This window comes from Polypterus senegalus, chromosome 8, assembly GCF_016835505.1.
Source record: "Polypterus senegalus isolate Bchr_013 chromosome 8, ASM1683550v1, whole genome shotgun sequence".
Taxonomy (NCBI): domain Eukaryota; kingdom Metazoa; phylum Chordata; class Cladistia; order Polypteriformes; family Polypteridae; genus Polypterus; species Polypterus senegalus.
Window position 1 is genome coordinate 22,859,495 of NC_053161.1, and position 24,369 is coordinate 22,883,863.

General features: G+C 36.0%; 1 protein-coding gene across 2 annotated transcripts in view; it reads left to right on the plus strand.

The window, feature by feature from the left end:
- The window catches only part of rpap3 (RNA polymerase II associated protein 3), a 91,369-nt gene that overhangs the window by 33,369 nt on the left and 33,631 nt on the right, over window positions 1–24,369 (plus strand). For both annotated transcript variants that reach the window (XM_039760865.1, XM_039760864.1), the window contains exons 5-9: window positions 3,199–3,326; window positions 7,477–7,598; window positions 9,432–9,502; window positions 13,733–13,867; window positions 23,091–23,218. In XM_039760865.1, coding sequence (XP_039616799.1) covers window positions 3,199–3,326; window positions 7,477–7,598; window positions 9,432–9,502; window positions 13,733–13,867; window positions 23,091–23,218 — 584 coding nt within the window. The remainder of the gene's footprint in view (window positions 1–3,198; window positions 3,327–7,476; window positions 7,599–9,431; window positions 9,503–13,732; window positions 13,868–23,090; window positions 23,219–24,369) is intronic.

Here is a 24,369-nt window from a genome sequence, read left to right on the forward strand (position 1 = left end):
CCTTGAGGTCCCTTTTTCTGGTGCCTTCCTGATGACATAGGTGCCTAAACCATGCCTGATAATAATACATTTCAATGACATATAAATATTACAGTGATCACCTCGATAGATATCTCACCACCCAAATCGCTACTTGTGAATCTAAGATGTTTAACAGGCATTCCCAGTATTAACTTTTTGATTTTCCTGCGAATATTTAGCAGCAGCGTGTCTATTGGATTGCTGCTGTCAGACGGCCTTATATGGGCAGGCAGTCAATTACGTGGGAGGCGGGGTGATGGGGGACGCAACTCCGCCTCACACGGCGACCGAGCTACAGGCTATGGCCGTATATATGTACGTAAGTATGATTTAGTTATGACCGTTACGCGTAGAATTTCGAAATGAAACCTGCTTAACTGTTGTAAGTAAGCTATAAGGAATGAGCCTGCCAAATTTCAGCCTTCTACCTACACGGGAAGTTGGAGAATTAGTGACGTTTGGAAAATTCAATATGGTGGCCGACAGTGGCGTCATACCACCGAAATAAGTATGTACATCGGTTTTGGTTAGTGCAGGGAAGCCACCTACCAAATTTCGTGAAGATGGGGCCATAAATAAGAAAGTTCAACATGGTGGACGTTGTCGACCGTTATGACCATTACGTGTAGAATTTCTAAATGAAACCTCCTTAACTTTTGTAAGTATGCTTTAAGGAATACGCCTGCCAAATTTCAGCTTTCTACCTACATGGGAAGTTGGAGAATTAGTGATGAGTCAGTCAGTGAGTGAGTGAGTCAGTGAGGGCTTTGCCTTTTATTATTATACTGTAGATCTGTACCTTACCATCAATGAAGACTTTGATGAGAATACCCATCCAACATCAAAAATGAAGAAAATTTTTGATTGTAGTAAAATTTTGGAGTGTTTACATTCCTGGCCGTGATGTCAGCATCAATGATAGTCTCATGGCTTATAAGGACAGACTGTCATGGATACAGTATGTCGTGTCAAAAAGAGCAAGATTTGGCATTAACCTTTATGAACTTTGTGAATCTAAAATGGGATACATTTGGAATGTGGTTCTGTACACAAGGTAACGGGCAATTTTTGATCTGAAATACAATCAGTATGGCATTACTACATCATTAGTGCTGACTTTGATAGATTTTCTGCTGGATCAAGGTTACGATGTTACCATGGACAATTTTTATACTTCACCAGAGCTATTTGACATTTGCTGCAAAGAAAGACAACAACAACAACAACATTTATTTATATAGCACATTTTCATACAAAAAGTGTAGCTCAAAGTGCTTTACATAATGAAGAATAGAAAAATAGAAGACAGGGAGGACAGAAAAAACAAAAAAAAAAACTCCAGACGGCTGGAGAAAAAAATAAAATCTGCAGGGATTCCAGACCATGAGATTGCCCAGTCCCCTCTGCTCTGGGCATTCTACCTCGCATAAATTAAACGGTCCTCTTTGTATTTAGGGTTCTCACGGAAGTACTTGATGATGATGGTAGACTACTGGCTTTTAGTCCATCAATGTTGGAGCATCATGATGCTTTGAGTAGGTGGTGGTGGCGCAGACCGCCACCACAAATAAACCAGGAAAAGAAACAGAAGAGAGAGTAGGGTTTAGTACGGATTTTAGAGCCACCATGAATAGTTATTATAATGAATTAAACATACAGAGTATCAGGATTAAATTAAAGTGAAGTTATGAGAAGGCCATGTTAAAGTAATATGTTTTCAGCAGTGTTTTAAAGTGCTCCACTGTATTAGCCTGGCGAATTTCTATTGGCAAGCTATTCCAGATTTTAGGTGCATAACAGCAGAAGGCCGCCTCACCACTTCTTTTAAGTTTTACTTTTGGAATTCTAAGGAGACACTCATTTGAGGATCTAAGGTTATGATTTGGAATATAGGGCGTCAGACATTCCGATATATAAGATGTGAGATTATTTAAGGCTTTATAAACCATAAGCAGAATTTTAAAGTCAATTCTGAAAAACACAGGTAACCAGTGTAGTGACATCAAAACTGGAGAAATGTGTTCGGATTTTCTTTTCCTAGTTAGGATTCTAGCAGCTGCATTCTGCACTTGTTGTAAATGATTTATGTCTTTTTTGGGTAGTTCTGAGAGGAGTGTGTTACAGTAATCTAGTCGACTGAAAACAAAAGCGTGAATTAATTAAAAAACTAGTGCATATGGAACAGTGCGTCCTAACTGTCATGGGTTTCCTGGAGACTTTGACAGAGCTAAATTACAGTGAGGCGTGCTAGTAGCTTGGCAAAAGGGTAAAGTGCTTACACTGAAATGGATGGACAAGAAAGATGTTTGTCTTCTTAGCACTGTACATAATGCAGCTATAGTCACTGTACAAGCAAAAGGCAAGAAACATGTTACAAAGCCTTGTGCTATGGTCAACTACGATAGGACAATGGGTGGCATAGATCGTGCGGATCAAGAATTGATTTTCTATCCTGTTATGTGGAGGCAACAAAATAAATTGTACAAAATGGTATATTGTCAACTGGTGGAACAGTGCATTTGTAATGCATTCGTGTTATATAAACAAAAAGATGGCAAAGCTGTATCTCATGCAAACATGCCAGCTTGTAGAACAAACCATTGCCGCACATACCTTGTCCACACTAACGCTGAAAAGACATGGTTAACCCAGCACATCGCAGATCAATCCAGATTATTTTATTGCTAGACATTTTATTGATTATATACCAACAACAGAAAAAAACAGAATCCAACTCATAAATTTTTTATTGTGCTGTTCAAAAGCTGATAAATCTGGAATGAAAATCCGAAAAGAAACACGCTGTTGTTGACCCGACTGTGAAATTGGATTGTGTCTTTAACCCTGCTTGAAGATTTTCCACACAAAAGACTCATTTTTAGATTATATACTGTTTTAGAATCATCAGTTGTACTATTATTACTTTTATAATTGTTTAAATTTTATTTATCATTTATATTGTTATTTGTATCAATATTATTCTTTTGCCATTTAATAAAAATGTAATTTTCCATGCCAAAAAAAAGCAACCCTTTTTACATGTTTTTTTGGAATAAAATGCAACGATAAAGAGGTTAAATCCAGGTGATGACTTTTATTTCACTTGTGTTATCTTTTATGTGGTATTTATATTACATTCTGATTCAAATATCAAAATAAAAAAATTGTGTCTTCCAGGGAAACGACTTTTTTAAAAATGGAAAATATGACGATGCAATAGAGTGCTACACAAGAGGCATGGAAGCAGACCCCTACAATCCAGTTCTTCCTACAAACAGGGCAACTTGTTTCTTTCGCCTTAAAAATTAAGTACACTAATTTTAAAATGTTGTTTGTAAATCTTTTTTATTTTTAGCACTGAGATCTAAACTTACAAACTATATGTATGTGACTTCTGAGTGGTTTTTTTTACATTTTTTGTTTTTTCTCATGAATTTCTTATTTTGTGAAACTAGATATGAATATGACAGTCTTGCAATTAAGTTTACATTTAAATAATTTAAAAGTGTAATCCCGTTATAATGAAACTCCCAGGACCATAAAAATATTTTGTTTTTGACTAGTGCCCCCAGCAATTCATCATGTCTAATGGTAACAGTGCAAGGACAGCTCTGTAGCTGCTCTGTTGCATCTGGTAAACAGTAAACTGAGGGCAAAGTAATTTGTTGTGCTCCGCAGGATCAGGGTTTCCACATACGTACTTGTCACACAATGTTTAACAATTAACACCAGGGTTTGATCTGCTCTTCCTCACACTCTCTCCTGATCTGTCTTTTCCAAATCACGTCTGCCACAGCAGTGATTCCGAGCTGTTGGTGTTCTTCTAATCTGAACAAGGGAGCTAAAGCTGGGGAATTGTCCATATGTCACAGCTTATAATAATTCATATTCTGAGTGAAGTCTTCAGACTGTACCTGCCTTCTCCATATACTAACAAAGTACATGTATTTTCCTTGAAATCCTGGACTCCTCTTCCTGTCTTTCATGCAACTCTGTGACCCAAGCTTGACAATACTTGTATAAATAAAATGCTTCTTAAACTGCAAAAAATATTTTACTTGAAAATGAGACATTAGATATAACCTTTTTTTGATAGAAATAAGGTATAACAAGATATTAGATATAACTTTTTCTACCAGAAATACAGGTATGAAAACTAGATATAAGATGCATCTTTTTGTACAGAAATACAGGTATGAATACAGAATGAATGTGAGACATTACATGTACATTTTTTAAATGTAAATAAAGGTATGAACACAGAATGAAAATGACATGTTAGATATAACTTCTTTTTAATAGAAACACAGGTACGAAAATACAGAATGAAAATGAGTCGTTAGATGAAGATGAAGGTGTAATTCCAAAATGCTTTCACCGCCTCATTTTTCTTCATTCCGAATTCAACTTTTTCCAGGATTGTAAATTTTTCTTTCAGCATAAACTGACACTGTTTCTCACTTTTTTGTTCATCTCAAAGATAACTCTGAGAATCGCTATGGAACTCGAACAGTACGGTATCCACACACAACACAACCACCCACGTGAACACTCAGTGGAGCACTGACTCAGAATTTTTATATGTGTATGATGTTGTGCCCACTTGCCCGCTGAGACTGCCCAAGACCAGACATTTCGCAATTGACTGTCTCTTTGAGACAACCTGTTCCAGGGTACTTAAGACTCCGCACGGAAAGTGTAGTATTTTTTGCTTTATTATCTTTGGTGCCCATTTTTGGTCAAAAAAAATGCTTGTTATCCTGAGACTGACATTTCAATAAAACGATATTAGTTTAATATGATGGTCTGTCAATGTTTGTCCGGGCGTTATTCTGGTAATTTTGTTACTTCAGTATTCACTATAATGGACTTTAAACTGTTTTTATTTATATATGTTTATTTCTGGCCGAGTGAAAGAATTACAGGCTCGCCGAAGAACATTTGGGGTGCTAACCCCAGAAATGTTAAAATTAAAAGAAAACACTCCATGGGTGTGTTTTCCCTTATCTTAGGGCTTCCAATAACAAAATAAGGCTCAGCTTTTAGCTGTGGATTATGGTCAGTTTCATTGGGAGTTTTGTCTGTTGGTCGCTCTTGCCAACATGACATCTCCTTCTGAAGAGCTGAGGTTCTTTATGGTTGGGGAGCAGGAAGGGACAGAGTTAGGGCCCTCACCCTCAATATGCTGCTTCTCGGTGCCTTCACTATGCTGCTTCTCGGTGCTGTGGTGTAATTTGACCTGTTGAACACAAATACTTGTGTTCAAAGTTATTTAAAGGTGTTTAGAAGCTACAAGACTCAAAATGTATGAAACAAAGTCCCTGAAATAAACTAATCTTACTGAATTTTTAAATCATCTAACAACAAAAAAAGTCTAAACTGTAAACTTAAATTCTTGGGATGGTTTTATTGGGAAAAGGATACTTTCTTGAGTAGAAAAGCAAACCCAGATTTACATGTTAAGAAATTGTTGTTCAATCCTTCCTCTTCATAGATATTTTTCATTTTTTTTCCTTGGACATTTGACTGCGGTCATCACTTTTGTAAAACTCTTACGTGGTTTTAACAGTCTTAATATAAAGAATGCTGATGTCATGCTTGCTTTCAACATTTAATAAAATTCTGTTTTTCTTACTAAATCTCCAATTTTATTTGCTAAGTGTTAGCTTTTATTTATGTATTCGGTATACTCAACTTATACAAGTAGTACCAAGATGTATGTATTTCAGCATAAATGTACAGTGGAACCTCGGGTCACGAACGTCACGAATGTTTGCCAAACTTTTGCATCTGTTCACGACTACACACTCAGGTGATGAACGAGCCAGTTTCCCTTCCGGTTCGTAGGCGCCGATGATTTCCGCATGTGTTCATTCTCACCCTGTGCATTCGCTGTGAACTCTTTGTGCTCTATTTCGTTTCCCTTGTGGTTCGTACGTGCCGATGATTTCCGCACGTGTTTAGTCTCTCCCTGTACTGTACACTGTTCTCGGTGCATCACGCAGATGGACTCTCCCTCAAAACTGTAACCTTCTCTCAACCCAGCTTCCTCCTGTGGTGTAGCGGGTCCACAGCTCCCGTTATAAAGGCCAGTTTTAATAAATAATCACTGCACTCATGGCTTAGCCAGGGCACAGGTGAGAAGCGGTCCGCATCTGTAATCATTCCCAGGAGCTGTTGATTGCCACGACTACCACGTCCTCTTCATAAATAGAAGTGTGAGTCAGCTAAAGGGAAAAAGAAGAGAACAAGAAAGAATGGGAGGTTGCAGGAGGAGAGAGGAAAGAGAGCGAGAGACGACAGAGAGCGTGCAGGAAGCCTGGGTGTTTGTCTCAGTGTTATTCAATGTTTTTACGTGTAGGTTACTATTACACTGTGCATTCTATGGTATAATTAACTATTTTTGTGTTCAAAAATCTTTAAAGAAAATATTTACATACAGTTCGTACGGTCTGGAACGGATTAATTGTATTTACATACAATCCTATAGGGGAAATTACTTAGGGTTACGACCAGAGTTTTGGAACGAATTACAGTCGTGATCTGAGGTTCCACTGTAGTTATTATTCTAAGCCCTTCATTGTTGTGTTTTTTTTTTAAAATGAGTAATATCCCATTATTGTTTCTTCATAATCAAAAATGACCCATTATGAATAATGTATAATTGGCTAACGCTAACATTTATTTATCAATATGTAACAAAATTACTATTCATATTTATACTTATACATTATTAATTAAAATTTTAATACTATTGATATGATTTATCTTATTAATATTTTAACAAGCTTTATAATAATTCTGCCAATGCACAAAGTTCAAATGTAACAATATTGTGGTTGTCTTACACTGCTAGTGTGTAAGAAGTATTCATATTTGTAAACAACAAATTGTCGTTATTTTCCCAACCACTGTATGATAAATGATCGGATATTTTTGCAGAAGATCCTCTGCAGGAAGACATTTAAGTAAAAATATATGATCATTTCAGATATTGCAGAGATCTGCATTTTGAATCGGGTGTTAGATTGATAAATAAGAAATGTTTGTATGAAGTACATAGTTAAAATTCATAATTTGATTTCTGTGGGTATGAATTAACCCAATGTATTAGTGGGTATTAGCGTACTGTATGCTGGATTGTCATCCCATTTACTAATTTCATTGCAGTCCCTTGTCGCACTGAAGAAACAATCATTTATTTAAGTTCGTCTTTTATTTTGGTAATAAATATCAATAGAAAACACCTTTTAAAATTTGAATGAGAAATACTCATTCTGTATTGATTCTTTATTGTTAGATGGAGGTTTTTGTAATATGCACAGTAATAACTTAGCATTAACAGTAAAAATGTAAGTATTTTAGCTATTTTATTTTTTAGCTGTCTTTTACTATTTTAATATTTAGTGCCTTTCTTATTGTCATTTTTTAACATTTTGTTTGTAATTGTTACAGGTATGCTGTTGCTGAATCTGACTGTAATTTAGCCATTGCATTAGATAGAAACTATGTAAAAGCATATGCTCGACGAGGTGCAGCTCGTTTTGCCCTCAAGAAGTTTGAGGATGCTAAAGAGGGTATGTAAATAAAAGTAGGAATCTTTTTTTTTTTTTTTAAACGAATTGGATTTGGTTGACCAACTCGTATTGTTGCTGTAATGTTTAATGTATTTGTGGCTTACAGTTACCCAAATTTACTACTTTGACAACTTATATTCAGAAGCTGAGTCATCATTGGACATTATAGTTACACAGGATGCTGTTCATGCTGTATATTAATATTGCAGTATCTCATAATACCATTAAAAAAAATCCATTGATGTCATTCCAGTACATTTTGTGAGTAAAAAGCAGGTTTGTTAACCTCTCTGCAGAATTTAGTTTTTCCTTATGATATACTCCTATATCTAAGTATATATATCTTGTGAATAACATCCTTCAATTCAAGAGAAAACAGTGAATTAGAATTTTATTTAGCAATGTTCAAAAATATGAAAGGATTGTCTAGTTTTAAATACATAATATACAAATTGTGCTTGTTGTTCGCTAATATCCCATGTTGATACAACCTATGGAACATTATATAATAAATGCTTGAATAAGCAATTAGCAAAATTTTTAAAATAATAATTTTTAAATTCTTTTATTTAGGCAAATAAAGTACTGTATATCAGTCAAAATCTTCCATCGTACACAGTGTATTTGTACAAATGTCCTGTTTTAATATAGTTAAGAAAAAAAGAAAACTTGTGCACTCACATTGCCCAGTTATTACTGCCTCTCTCCCATTATGGTTTCTGACAGTTCCCATGACATGTCCAGTTCAAATATTCATACATATTAATGTGACCCACAAATCTTTTTCCAGGGTTCTAGAGTTCACACCACCTACAGGCCTCAAGCTTACAGTTTTCAGTGAAAAACTTTCAAGATTTAGTTATGCATAAAGGAACTGAGCTTTGTGCCCATAAGTTGCCCTTAGATTCTATGTTCCTTCAGTGAGACATTTAATGTTCACTTAGTCCACCAAAGACCAGAAAAGATGCAAGGTCTTAGGCTGTATTTATATAACATTTCTTTCATATGTAATTGAATACCAGGTACATCATTAAAAACACTTAAGTATGTACAGCATGTTTTCTTAAATTGATAGTAAAAGCTAATTTGGCTCTTATTTATTCAGCATTAGCAAGCACATACAATTGTGTATTGTAAGCATCAAGCAGATTCCTAAAACAAATTTCTTACATTTTCTCAGATTTGGTGAGTAGGTATACAATTCTGTATTGATGTCCACAGATTGTAAAATCTGAACTATTTAATCTGTTTATATGCCCTACTTAATATTAGCTGTGATTTGTACATTTTATTTTTAGAACATGTTTACTCAGCCGTGATGTAGCACAAACCTATAAAATTATCCTGTATGCCATCTTCTGAGCAAGCAAACTTTATGACTTGAAAGCTGGTTACTCCTTATTTTACATAGGAGACTGAAGAGTTTTTTTTATTTATTTTTTTTTTATTATCTAGTTTTATTTTTTGGAGCTTCATTTCTTTACTCTTCTTTTTAAGAGTACTCCATCAGCAAGGTTAACTGTAGTAATTCTTATTAATGGTCATCTCCTTTAAAATAAATGGTAGGTTATCTTTATTTCAGGGGTGGTGGCCAGTATGCAGGAGAGTGTTAAGTTGTCTTGACAGCATTTCCTTGACCCACTTAAACAGTTACCTTCTTATTATGACCCAATTTTTAGAAATACATAAAGTTCAGAAACAGAAGATTAAATCATTATGAATGGTGATTCCATCAGACTATGTTAGAGTAGTTGAAAGAGTGGAATTTCTGATGGAAGCGGTTTGCTCCACATTTTTAAATAACCAAACTGTTTTTTTTTTTTATTCTTTCAGATTATGAGATAGTTTTAAAACTTGACCCAGAAAACTTTGAAGCAATAACTGAAATAAAGAAAATTGACCAGGTAATTGTTGCCTTATGATGGAAATAGTAAATTATTGTAAAATTTAAATGTTTGGTTCCAGTCTAATTATTTTATATTCTAAGTTATTATGTGCATTTCATTTACAGTAACTGTCATCTCTTGGCAGGAAATGAGCCTTTAGTTATTGCCAAGAGATTATTTAAGGAGTGTTGGAACATTAATAAAATCTAGACGAGAACAGGCCATTCAGTCGATCAAAGTTCACAAGTCCTATCCACTTAATTTGTCATTTTTGTGTATTTTAGGATTGATTGTCTCTTTAAAAGAGAGGTTCAATATTTTTCAAGGCAAACTTTTTCACAATCATTATTTATTTATTTATTTTTTGTAAAATTTTAAAAATACTTTGTTGCTATAGGGCACTGGGTCCAAAGGTGAAACAGGTTTTTAAAACTTACAGATACATCCACTTTGAAGTGGTAAACATTTCGATTTAAGAAAACATGTCTTTCATGGTTATGAGGGATCACTGTGGTGTTTTAAGGAAACTAGAAATTATTTTAACCCAAATTCTTGGTACTATCTTCTCAAGGTAAGGATTCATTTCTTGCTAGTTTGTTAGCTTGTAGCTACCATCATGTGTGGCGTTATGACAACTCAATTCTGAACCCCTCCGCCATTTACATTCTGTGTTATGTTGCATAGCCTATGGAGCGAGATGCATGCCGAGTGAAAGTATAGTGAGGGTCATTGTACTTTGAGGTGTTTGCTGTCATCAGAATGTCTGATTGTACAATACCACTGGTCATAGATATAAATGTTATTTAAAAGCACTGACCTGTAATTTGACATTCAATCTCTAATTAGCTTGTCGGTGTCATTTATTTGCACACAAGTACATTCTGTTATGCCTGTGATGTTTGGGAAGCTTAAATAAATATTGTTTAGTGTCACTGATACAGCTTTGGATGAATGCATTCTACATTGACCACTGTACGTTAATATACAGTGGTGTAACACCAATGCACTTTGAATAGATCACCTTAATTGATCTTGAAGAATCAATGAGGAAAATACAACTGTAAGGGACTGGGCTTGTATGGAGTTCAACATTTCTGGTATTAGAGATACACCACTGTACACTCAGTACTTGTAGACAAACTCATTTGAAGCTATTGACTATTCGTAGTTATCATTTTTATGCAGATAATACTCCACTCTATTTCAGTGTTAAAAGGGAAACTTTGCCAGGGTTTTTCTCTGCTCACAACTTGCTTCAGTGAAATCAAAACCTAGATGGAGCAGAACCTCTTTCAAATTAAATTGCAACAAAACTGAACACTTGAAAATTGACACTTAAGCACAACTTAAAAAATGAGGTCCTTCTCAGTCACTCTTGACAGTGATCTTCATCAGACCTTCTTCTGATGCATGGAATCTCCTTACTTTCTTACTTTCACCTCCGTGACACATCCTGTGTTCGCTCATTCCTCTCCATTCCTAATGATGAGAAACTTGTCCATGCCTTTATCACATCTTGTATTGATTACTGTAACTCCTTATTGGCATGTGCCACTACTGATATTATATCATAGCTCCAGTTGATTCAAAACTCTGCTGCAAAAGTCCTTACATGAACCAGCAACAGCGAGTACATCACACCCATCCTTCTTCGACTCCACTGGCTCCTTGTGTCTTACAGGATTGAATATAAAATTCTATTATTAACCTACAAAGCTTTAAATGGCCTTGCATTGAACTACATCAGTGTCCTTCTCCAACACTATTCTCCTATTCTCCCACTAAGTTCCTCAGATTCTGGCAATCTTGTTGTGCCCCACACCAGCCTGCACTCTGTTGGTGGGTGACAGGGCCTTCAGCTGTATAGCATCCAGACTCTGGAACAACCTTCCTAAATTAGATCAGCTGACTCACTTTGCCACTTCTCATCTCTGTCACTCGCGTTGTGATGGGGGTGGGGGCGAGGGTTAGGTTGGCTGAACGCACGCTAAGGAGAAGCAGTCTGATCCTCTGCAGGCTTTTTGCTGCTGGCGAGCTGTGTGTTTTGCTTGTGTCTTGTTATTTTAAGAGCTGGGAGCACATGAAGCATGTCTGACAACAGCATTCCAACAACTGCTAGGTTAGATGTCCATGGACTTGTTTTAAATTATGTCTCACTGCCTTGTCTCGCGTGATGTTGTAACAACAATACTTGTCCTTTATTTTCGGCCCCGGACGTGGTTAAATTGGAACATAAAAAACAGGGACATTTGTCATAAATAAATATTTTATGTTATTTTATGTGTGAAACCATTGCTTTGTTTGCTTTTCAGAAAAAATGATTTTTTTAAAAAATATTCAGCCTTGGGCCAAAATGGAAAAAAATAATTAGCCCTGAAAGAGTTAATTTACACTACCTGCCGATTGATAATTTAAGAAAATTCTTCCACACAACCATATACATCATCAATACATAGAAGAATAGTACATAACAGACACAAACTACATACCATCTTAATCAAAATACTAGACAACTTCAGAGAACATAATGAGCACAAAACAGAAGCACAGACCTAGGAAACATTGCATGGAAGGCATCCTCATAAACTTGATAAACCTTGTGGGGATAACATCAAATACCTGGCTAAGCCATGGTGATATGTTTGGTGAGACAGAAGAGTTTATGTTGGCCATAAAAGGTTAAGTTATCAATATAAGAAACTACAGGAAATGTATTTTTAAGAAAGCTAACATTATAGACCATATAAGCAAATACTGCCACAAGCAATAAGAAACAATTCAACACAACACATCAGGTTGTAATTTACAGACACTGATTACATGCACAGATACAGTCAGATGGTAAACATTATACATTGAGAACTGGCACTATAAAATAATAGTAGACCGTCTTTCAGATCTCTGTACTGATACCAGAACAGTACTGAAGCAAATAATGGATAACTTCCCTAAACCTCTCACACCAGCTACCCTGTGGTACTGCACTATTGCACCAGAGTTTGTGTCTACATAAGGAGCACTTCCCTCTTGGAGCATTCAGTTTTTCAAAGCAATCAAGAGTGGTGGACTGGATTTTTGTTAATTCTCCAGCATATCGGAGCACCTTTTTTTCCTCCCCTATGGAGCCTTTGTCACATTTAAGGTTTCACCAATGTAGTCTACTGCACATTTACTTCTGGAACCAAAAATACATAAAAGCTGGTACCATACTGTTTTAAAAAGTGTTTTTTTCTGTACTTTTCAGTGCCTGTAAGGCATTTAGGGCATTTTCTTGTTGCACATCAAACTGCAAAATTGAGGGAAGCACAAACAATTGAGAAATAACTCGCCCTTCCTTGGGCAATAGATGTGTGCACCAAAATTCTAGACGATTAAGCAGCTTGCAAACTACAATACATTACTCACTACAAACTCTTAACTTATACCCAGTTTTGACAAACTTTGAAAATCAGACAAACCCAGGTAATCAATTAAAAAGATAAATGGGCATTAAATTTGATTCAGTATTAAACTCCCATATGTCGTTATTTTTGAACAAGTACCATGTATATTTCAACTACAAGTACACATTTAAATATTTAATAAGTATTTAATATGTGTTGTGTGCTTTTAGGGGATAATGCTGGCTAGATTACATTAACAGTAATGCTAATAAAGTTAGTTCAAAGGCCAAAACGTTTCAGAACCACTGCTCTAAGTCATACTTGCTATGTTGTGCACAACACTGTGATTTAATAACTGATTGACTGCAGTTTTCAGCAGTTGAATTATAACAGATTAATTTTTTGTGCCCCAAATTTGATATGGTATACTAAAATTTACCAGTTTAAAACCACTAAAAGCTACAACTTATATGACTATTATTGACAGAAACGTCTTAAGTCACACTTTTTTTTTCTTTCTTCCTTAACTTGCTGAAGGGGAAAATAAATACCCAATCATCTACATTTTCTTCAGTTTGTCTCTGATATCTGGTTAAATGAAGGTAAAAAGATTCATTTGGCATAAGGCAGACAAAAATGTTAATTTCAAAGAAAAATTTAACCAATCAATGTTTATAGTAGTATATAGAAGTTTCTGATGCCAGACTGGTAGATGAATCTATTTTCCTATCTGAAGATTAAACTGTGGGGTGTGTGTGTGTGCTTTCTATTATTTTTTATCTTCTTCTGTTTTTGCTTAGAAACCAGTTTCTCAGTGAAAAAGAGTATTTGCAACACTGCCTAATGTCCATATGTTTTGTTTCAGGCTTTCATTACTAAAGTGAATAAACCAGAACACAGAGTTCAAGAAACAAATATTGCTTCCGAGATGGATGAAATTGAGAAGAAAAAAATTGAGCTTCAGCAGGCAAAGCAACAAGCAATAGTGCAGAAAGATCTTGTAAGTTAAATTATGGTTTGTTAAATATTTAAAAGAATAAAGGGATGTGAAAAATAAATGTTAAAATAGGAAAATAAATAGTTGCTCAAATACAGTAAGTGTACAACAAAAAAATAGCAATATAAAGGGAGAGGAGGCGGGGAGCATGCACTGATACAGTACATTGCCACACCCACTACACAACTAACCACCTCAGGATCCCAAACTAGGACCCTGGTGCAGATATGCAACACCTCAGCAGCACACTACTTTGAATGGTTTGGAATAATATGGGTTTTTTTATTTTACAGTAGGTGCAGTGCCAACCCTGCCACCAACCCCCAAATTTTCCCTGCAAGTTGAAAGACCTGCTCGCAGGAATATATGCAGGTTAATGTCATATTCATGACGGAGCAATTGCAGGTTAAGGACCTTACTCAAGGGTTTAATGGAGTGCAATCACTTCTGGCATTTGTGGAATTTGAACCAGCAACCTTCCGATTGCCAGCACAGATACATAGCCTTAAAACTACTACTATGCCAATATAAAGAGAGTGGGGTTCAAACTTTAGACAAAACAGATGAAGGAAAATTAGCATTTATAGGACTTAAAGTAGTCAGTTAAAAAGACAAGACATCTGAGTAAGGAAAGGACTGTCAGTGCAGACTGTTTGCAGCAGTTTACTGTGTAAAACTGAAAATAAGAGGCAATTAAGAGGAGAAGAGATACTATGGGTGTCTGGCAATTTGCTGTATAAGTAATCAGAATTAGGTTATAGAAAATGAAAAATGGATGTATAGCAGAAAGGTTTGACGTTTTAATGTTGAAGGATGATGATTATGCATGCATAAATGTTACTCTTTTGATGTTTTAACATAGTTCCGCAAAAAAAGTATCTGAATGTCTGTAACTTCAAGAATGTTTTTATTCTAAAATAGTAAGACTAAGAGCAGTTTACTTCTCAAAATGCAGTGGTGCAGGATCGAACTCGCGACCTTTTGATTCCCAGTCGGCAGCTGATTCTATTGTGCCACGGAGGCAGTCATAATAAATGTGTCAATGCCGCATGTTAAGGTGGCTTTTTGTTTCTGCAGTTATATTTTTGAATAAAAGCGCAATTGTTGTGTTAGATTTGTACCATTTGTGAAAATATTTCTTTGATACTTCAGGCTTCATACATTATATAGTTTATACCTACATTTTGTCATCTACTAGTAGAATATAAAAAACTTTTCTGTTTTAACAATGTGTTTACACAGATTACTGTAGAAACAGAACAGACATGAAATACGTGTGTTCCAAACAACGATCTATTATTTCCACTCTAAAACTCCACTTCACTCCCAGAAAATCAATCAAGGCATGAGCTGGGGGAAGTTTGTGCACATTCTAAGTTGGTGGGGGGATGGAATAGCTGGGTGCTTGCAGCCTGATTTTTATCAGCACATTTAGATGACAAAAGACACTGGTGGAGAGCTGTGAACGATTTTAAGAAGCGATTTAAGGTGGGACGGATTTACAAGTTTTTTCGTAGGCTCTGGTAATTCTAGTGTTAAAAAAAAATGGTAGCAAATCCAGTAAGCTGCTTGCTTAACATCTGACTGGATCATCTAGCACACTGTGTGCATTAAACAAAGAAAAGGTTTTGCAAATAACAAACCATTCATTGTTGAAAGGCAGCAACCTCAAAAGTTACCAGTACACAAAAGACTGTAAAGCATGATGATTCCATATTTGAAATTTCTGACTCACAAGGACCGTAGTATGTCAGAAGAGAAATATATTGATTCATGTGTGTAACCTTCTTTGAACCACAGTGATGCGTCTGTCATGGTCTTGGGGGTTTATTTTAGCCAACAGTGTAGAGTAGAGTAGTGGTTCCCAAACATGGTCCAGGAAACCCACTGCAGGTTTTGTTCCAGTCAACTTCTGTTTTTAATTGGACTCCTTGCCTAAATAATTGAGCTGTTATTTCTCAAGTTCCCTGATTTGGGGTCAATTTAGAAATTAACAAATTAAGTTTGGTAAATTTATTAAAATGTACTAAGCAGTCAAATGAGGATAATGTAGTATTTTTTATAGCAATATGTTCATCCTGGTTTTCATTCTGCTTTACCAGGTGTTCTGGCTATTTAATCCATTATTCACTAATTAGTGACTGTGATGCTGAAGTAGTTGCAGCCTTACAGCACCTTTCCTCTATTTTGTGTGTGTGTGTCTGAACATCTATTCACCAGTGCTCTGTCTCTTGAATGTGTTCCTGTAAAGCCTGCTTCCCAGACACTGTCAGTTAAGGTACCTTTCTCACCTCTCCTGTCTGGTTTTATACTTTCTTCCTTTGAAGGCGACTGTCTTGGTGTGTGTCTTTACTCTCCTTGTGCGTTTCACACTTACACTTCCTCTTTCTCAGCGTCAACAAAGCTAAACTGACTAATCAGGTTGCTGAGAAGGACTGGACACATGGACCTTAGTGTGATATTATGTAGTGGATTATTACTGATTGCTATTCTGGCTGTAACAAAAACCTGAGTTTGGGAACCACTGGTATAGAGGATCTTCAGTCAGTCATTTTCCAAACTGCTATATCCTAACACAGGGTCACGAGGGTCTGCTGGAGCCAATTCCAGCCAACACAGGGCGCAAGGCAGGAACAAATCCCGGGCAGGACGCCAATCCACCGCAGGACACACACACCCAGCCACACACCAAGAACACACTAGGTGCAATTTAGGATCACCAATGCACCGAACCTGCATGTCTTTGGACTGTGGGAGGAAACCGGAGCACCTGGAGCAAACCCACGCAGACACGGGGAGAACATGCAAACTCCATGCAGGGAGGACCCGGGAAGTGAACCCAGGTCTCCTTACTGTGAGGCATCCTCTCTACCACTGCACAACCATGCTGCCTATAGGGGATCTTTTCAAAGTTTATGGAATGATGACTGCTAAGAAATTTAAACAGATTTAGATTAATCATGCTGTACTGTCGGGAAAATGTACTGGCAAAACCCATTATCTTTCAACACAATAACAAACCCAAATAGGGTTGTGCAATATTGGCATAATATTATCTCTCAATATTTTCTGGGACTTTGACAGTAACAATAATTAGACAATATTCTCCTTTAAAAGCATGTTTGTAAAAGTCTTATTGATCTGTCTTAGTCTTGTTAATTGGATATTGATTGTAGCTTACTAATGGGATTAATGGAAACAGCAATTAAGGAAAACTTTTTTTTTTATTTACTTGAAACTGAAGTAAAATAACACAAAAACGTTAAAATCACCAGTCAAAATATTACCGAGATCAAACAGTGCAAGTATGAGTAAACCATTTCAAAGTGGCCTACAGGATATACAGTAATCCCTCCTCGATCGGGGGTTGTGTTCCAGACCCCCGCGATAGGTGAAAATCCGCGAAGTAGAAACCATATGTTTCTATGGTTATTTTTATATATTTTAAGCCCTTATAAACTCTTCCACACTGTTTATAAATATTCCCCGCAGAGTTATACAGCATAATCCCTTTGTATTCTTTTAGATATTAGGTAAGATTCATTGAAATTATGTGTATAAACACACTGTTTATATACAGTAAAACCTAAATATTATTTTAAAGATATTGAGTGTCTCCGATATCACATGTTACAGCCATTACGATAGACATGCCACCAGCAATAAATACGTACAATGCAACAAAAATAGTATACAGTAAATGTGTGTGTACAGTGACACTAAACGTACGTACATGTACTAAGTACTGTAAGTAGAAAATTAATTATGGTTACTCACCAACAATGACACGATGACTTGTCCGATAACAATGAGTTTTATTTTACTGCACAACAAAGGAGAGCGTTACAGCCCTTAAAGGAGCCACTTCAGTCGATTGTGTAGCACTGCTGTTGTTCTTCTTCTGGCAGTCTTCAATCCAAATCCCTAAAGCAGATTCCATCCAGACTACTGCCTTATTACATCCACTTACAACTTGTTTTGCACCCTGGTTAAAAGGACACTGCGGCCGTAGATCTTATATTCCTTTCCTACTTTTTAAATAAAAAGAATCGTAGCCTTCAACAAATCCAAAACGTTTACCTTTTCGGCAATTGTTAACATCTTCCATTTGCGCTTGGGCACGGCCCCTGAAGCAGTAGCAGATCGTTTTGGAGCCATAATGAAGGGCTTGACTATGCACAAAGATAAACACAAAAGAGCACAACTCTTTACACAGCAAAACACGTTGATACTGAATGAGCGAGACGAGACTTCCTGGTTAACACTGCATTCAGCAAGCAGGAACTTAACTGCGTGCTCTGATTGGTTAGCTTCTCAGTCATCCGCCAATAGCGTCCCTTGTATGAAATCAACTGGGCAAACCAACTGAGGAAGCATGTACAAGAAGTAAAAAGACACATTGTCCGCAGAACCCGCGAAGCAGCGAAAAATCCGCGTTATATATTTAGTTATGCTTTCATATAAAATCCGCGATAGAGCGAAACCGTGAAAGTCAAAGCGCACCTGAAGTGGCTCCTTTAAGGGCTGTAACACTCTCCTTTGTTGTGCAGTAAAATAAAACTCATTGTTATCGGACAAGTCATCGTGTCATTGTTGGTGAGTAACCATAATTAATTTTCTACTTACAGTACTTAGTACATGTACGTGTGTTTAGTGTCACTGTACACACATTTACTGTATACTATTTTTCTTTTATTGTACGTATTTATTGCTGGTGGCATGTCTATCGTAATGGCTGTAACATATGTGCTATTGGAGACACTCAATATCTTTAAAATAATATTTAGGTTTTACTGTATATAAACAGTGTGTTTATATACATAATTTCAATGAATCTTACCTAATATCTAAGAGAATACAAAGGGATTATGCTGTATAACTCTGCGGGGAATATTTATAAACAGTGTGGGAGAGTTTATAAGGGCTTAAAATATATAAAATAACCATAGAAACATATGGTTTCTACTTCGCGGATTTTCACCTATCGCGGGGGGGTCTGGAACGCAACCCCCGCGATCGAGGAGGGATTACTGTACAACTTATTTTACATGTGCAATGCATTCTTGTTACTTTGTATTATGTCAGATTTTTGTTTAGCCTGTTGTAGTTGTTCTCTAGCAAATACTGCCTAGATAACTCACTATAAAAATACTTTACTTGGGTGAGCTAGGACTTCTGCACCATACTATATCAGATCAATTTTGATAAGAACAAACCATTCAGCTCAACAAGCTTGCCAATCCCATTCACCCAGACTCTCCAAAATAACAGAAATTTGAAGGTCCCTAAAAAGCTCTACTGTCAACCACTATTTAGTAATTTAATCCAGGTATCTGTGGTTCTTTGTATTAAGAAAAGCTTTCAAATATTTGTGCAAAATCTGCCATTAATAAATTTTATCTCCATGCCTGCGTGTTCTTGCAGAAGAATTTATTTTAAAGTAACCGTAGCAATCCATTATTCTAATTTTCTTTTTTATGGGCCAATTTTTAATCCTGTCACCTGTTAATTCCTGTTTCCTTAAAGTAAGAAGATTTAACTCCTTCAATATTTCCTCATAGCTCATACTTCATTCCATTCCCAGAATTATTTCAGTTGCTGTGCTCTGGATTTTCTCTAGTAATTCCTTTTTGTAATATAAAGACCAAAATTATAAACATTATTCCAGATGGGGCCTCACTAGCAAGTTTTATATAACTTAAGCATAGCCTGCCTTGACTTGTACTCCACACTTTGTACTATGTAACCGAACATTTTATTAGCTTTCTTGATAACTTCTGTACACTTTCTGGATGTAATGTTTATAGAGGACCTTGTTACTATCCACTTATCTAGATCATCATCCAGAAACTCCTATATCCTTCTCATAAGGTATACTTTCAGGTTTCAAACCTCCAATTGTGTATTCAAATCTAACATTTATGCACTGAATATATTACCTTACCTTTACTTAAAATAATGTAATCTGTCATATATCTAGCTTATTCTCCTAGTTTAGTATTATATGCAATCTTGACCAGTTTGTTTGTATTCTTATCCAGGTCATTTATGTGTATTAAAAAGAGCTCCAACACAGATCCCTGAGGGGTACCAGTTTTAACATAATCCAGTGCTTACAAGGTTCCTCTCACCATAACCCCTTTGTTCCCAGTGCTGAAGAAAATGTTGTAACCACTTGCACCACAGTGACTTAAATTTCCAGTTTTTAGTATGAATACTGAAATTTCATGTAGGCCCTTATCAAAAACTTTCTGAATGTCAATGTAAATAATATTTGCACCACTTTGATGAAATGCTTTTGTGTTTTTCCTTGTAAAATTCCAGGATGTTGGTGATGTACGTTTTCCAATTTTTCGAAGGGTGCATTTGCTGATACATATTTTCTTGACATGTAATGCTCAATCATTTCCTTAGGAGTTACTCCAGTTAATTTACCTGTGATTCCTGTTAAGCTTACCGGCCTATAGTTACTTTGATCAGCCTAATTACCATTGTTGTTAGTGTTGTACAAAACTATTTTTAGTGATTCTATTCATTTCGTTGAGTTTGAATCACTGATACATTCACTTCAAAAACAACTGCAAGCTATATTCTAGCTTTAAATGTAGAATAGCATCATAACTGTCTAACAACTTTAACCACCAAACAATATAAAAAACAAGCATCAAAAAAAGTAATTCACACATAATAATAATACTCTTTATTGAATTTTGTCAATAAACTCAACAGTAAATAGAAAAATAAAAAACAATTGTACAAATAGAACCTTAGTGAACACATCACAATAAAGCTGTGAGAACATTTAAATATGACTAAATAAAATTATTTTCAATTTTGGATTAATTTCCCACAATTTCCTTCTTTTATATCCTGCCCTTTCTGATGCTGTCTGACATAAATAATGTACAGTATATCATCAGTGAAATGAGCTGCGATTCATTGTACTTTGAGTCTCATGCCTGCAGTTCAGTACACAACTTTTCTTTCAGTTATCTAGTTAAGTGTACTGTAAGCCAATTGTAGTTTGTTCCACATTTCAGTATATAAACCGAAACTTCCAATATTTCTCCGGATCAGTAGGGGCATACTAATTCATTCAACCAGTCATTGTATGTACTGAGACAGTCATAGTCACTCAGTCAGAGTTAACCTATCAATGGGTGGTGCTTGGTATCTCCTACCAAGTCAGTCATTGGCTAGTTGCCACCATGACCATTTTTTGAAACAGTTTACTGATAGGCTATTTTCCAGAGACCGCAACCATTTAATTCAAGTGAAGATAACAGCTCCAGACTGTTGCAGAATGTAATACAAAATGTAGATGCACAGCACATGCATAGAAAAGATTTGTTCTTTAATGTCAGTAAATGTCACTGCATGTTACTAATTGTTGTATAATTTTGAAATATTTGCAAGCTTCTAATCCTTAAGAATTTCTCCATTGTACAGTCTTTTAAATATCCATAATGTACAGTGATTCAAAAAACCCAAGTTATTTATTTGTTATGAGATAGTCAACATAGGTTTTGTCAGGTCAGCTCTAGTCTTACCCATTATAAAGAGGTTATGTTTGGTATCAGCAATATTATTTAATAACAGCATAATGTGTAGAATGATATCTTCCTTGACTTGTAGTCTCTAGATTAGGGTATGTAAGAAGCAGGATTTCATGATACAAAAGCTGATTAAACACAGAATATAAAGCCTTTTTGTCCTAAGTTAGGAGATGATGTTTAACAGTGGTGGCAGAGTTACTAATCTTTATCTATATAAATGATTTGGATATAAATGTAACACTGTAGTTACTTTTGAAGATAACAATTAGGGAGATTAAAGTGTTATAAATCCTTACAGATTTTTCTGAGCAAAATTCAGATTTGGAATTACACATATTACGCAGTATAATAGAACATGTGAAGGTTTATGTACATAAATGTGAAATTTTACAAGTATACAGTAGGGGCTTGATAGACTTAATTTCAAAACTTTCCACAATCAGTCTACAAACATGGTTTAAAATTTCTATGTTACAGAGTTATATAGTGCACTGTATAAATAAAAATAACGAGAGCACATGTCAAAATATGTGATCACCAAATCAATGCATAACTTTGCAATTGCTAATAGTTTTATAATTTGGGGGAATGGAATTGTATGAGACGTGTGTAGATTTGTAGATTTCCACTTACACCTGGATATAATAAAAGCAGGAAATTGTTTTGCATTGATAGGAAATAATATGTAGTAGTGACTTGCAGTGTACCTGCACTTTAGAACCTGCTTTCTGCCCAAGGCTGGGTGAAGTAGGAAGATATTTTCATTTTGCTGAGTTTAGGAATGGCTTACTGAGGCCAGTTTAGGTAGGCAAATCTAATTTAAGCAGTTGAATGTAAGTTGCTGGTGCACAGTTCTAGAGGAAAGCAGGATTATAAAACTGAATTCTAGATCAAATCATATTCAATGAATATTAGTAAAACAAAAATATAGCAGCTTACAATACTGTCATTTTCAAAATGCTTCCATCATTTTGAAGTTAAACTATTATATAACAAATGCTGATAGCTCTCAAAATGTGTTTCAGTATTTGCTCATTAAACTCATTAAATTTCATTTGAACAGACCATCTAACACAAGTGATGGCTGTGTACTGAAAAGCAATTGTATTCAACTTGGCCAATTCTTTTCATTAAAAAAAGAAAAATGAGATCCACATATTGCCAGGATAAACTCAATCAGTATAACCATATTTATAACAAATTATCCTGAATATATGAAAACATTACATAGTAGTGTAGCTCAGGAAGACCTTACCTTCAATATGAAGATTATTTTCAACATTTTAGGTGACTAGAAATTGAGTTACCATATATTAGTCTCTGTGGTTTATATTAAGAACTTCAGCACATTTTTATAAATGCTTATACACTGTAGTTTCTACTTTGGTTATATGCAATACTAGATATGAAGGTGTAGCTTTGATTGTAGAATATTGTTGATTTTACCAAGGGGAAAAGTACAAAATGTAATTTCTTCCTTTTCTTATACTTGGAAGTACCCATTTTGCAAAACTGCTTATGAGAAAATGTATTTATTACATTTTATACATTGTCTTTATATTGTATTTATTTGTATTATATGCTATTGTTGCAAAGTTTTATTATTATTTTTTTAATTAGGTACTTTTTATGGTGTAAATAACTTTTGATGATAAACTGTTCTTTTACAGGGCAATGGATATTTCAAAGAAGGAAAATATGAAGCAGCTATCGAGTGCTATACTAAAGGAATAGCAGCAGATGGCAGTAATGCAATTCTCCCAGCTAATAGAGCCATGGCTTACTTAAAGCTTGAGAAGTAAGATTTGAAATCATGTAAAAATAGTTAATTTAAAAATAATATATATACAGTATATATATATATGTGTATATATATATGTGTGTATATATATATATATATATATATATATATATATATATATATATATATATATATACACACATACACAATAAGTTTTCAGTTATCCATCAACTTTTGAATTTATGTTCTACTTTGTATCCTTTATTGTGTGTTTTCTTTTTTTAAATCTATATAAAGTATCCTTGTTAAACGGTTTGATAATAGATAAATTATAGCTTTATTTATTGTTCGGATGCTCTGATCAGTTTTTTTTAGGTTGATACCAATCACTGATTTCATATTACTTGATCATGTAATTCCAATACCAAAAAAACTAAGCTCCTGAATAACCAGACACCTTTGGCATTTTTATAATTAAACTAGGCCACATGTGTATATATGTGTCTATATATATATTGTGAACGCTGGCCCCGGCACAGACAGACGGACATCATATTTTGCACCCAACACACTTTATTTACACTATGTACAACAATATAAACAGTCACGTGCACTCACAAAACCCCAGTGCCTTCTGCACTGATTCCCCCAAGTCCAGGGCCCACAGTTCTGTGCCTTGCTTCCTGGCCGCCTCCTGTCCTCGTTCTCCAGCTCAGTCCGCTTCCTCCCGACTTCCACCAATGACTGGAGGGAGGCGGCCCCTTAAATAAGGCTCCCGGATGAGCTCCAGGTGTTCCGTCCTTAGCCACGCCCCAGCGTGGCGGAAGTATCGGCTGTCTTCCTGGCAGCTCTCCGGGTGCCACACAAAGTCTTCCCCCCGGCACTTCCTGGTGTGGCGGAAGTGCCGGGCTCCCGGGATAATTAGGCACCGGGCGCCGCCTGGCGGTGGCCACGGGTCCCTACAGGGCTGGGCTTCAAAGCCCTGTACCCGAGGCCCCTGCCTAACCAGGACGGACGCCCCACTCTGTCTGGAGGAGGCACTCGCCTCCTCCGTCCTCCAAGCGCCCCGCCGGGCTCCAGCCCCGACCGCAACCGCACGGGATAAACCGGCATCGGGGCGCCGCCTGGCAGTGACCACGGGCCCCTACAGGGAAGGGCTTCCATGCCCTCAACCCGTGGCCCCCAACAGAACCAGGACGGACGCCTCG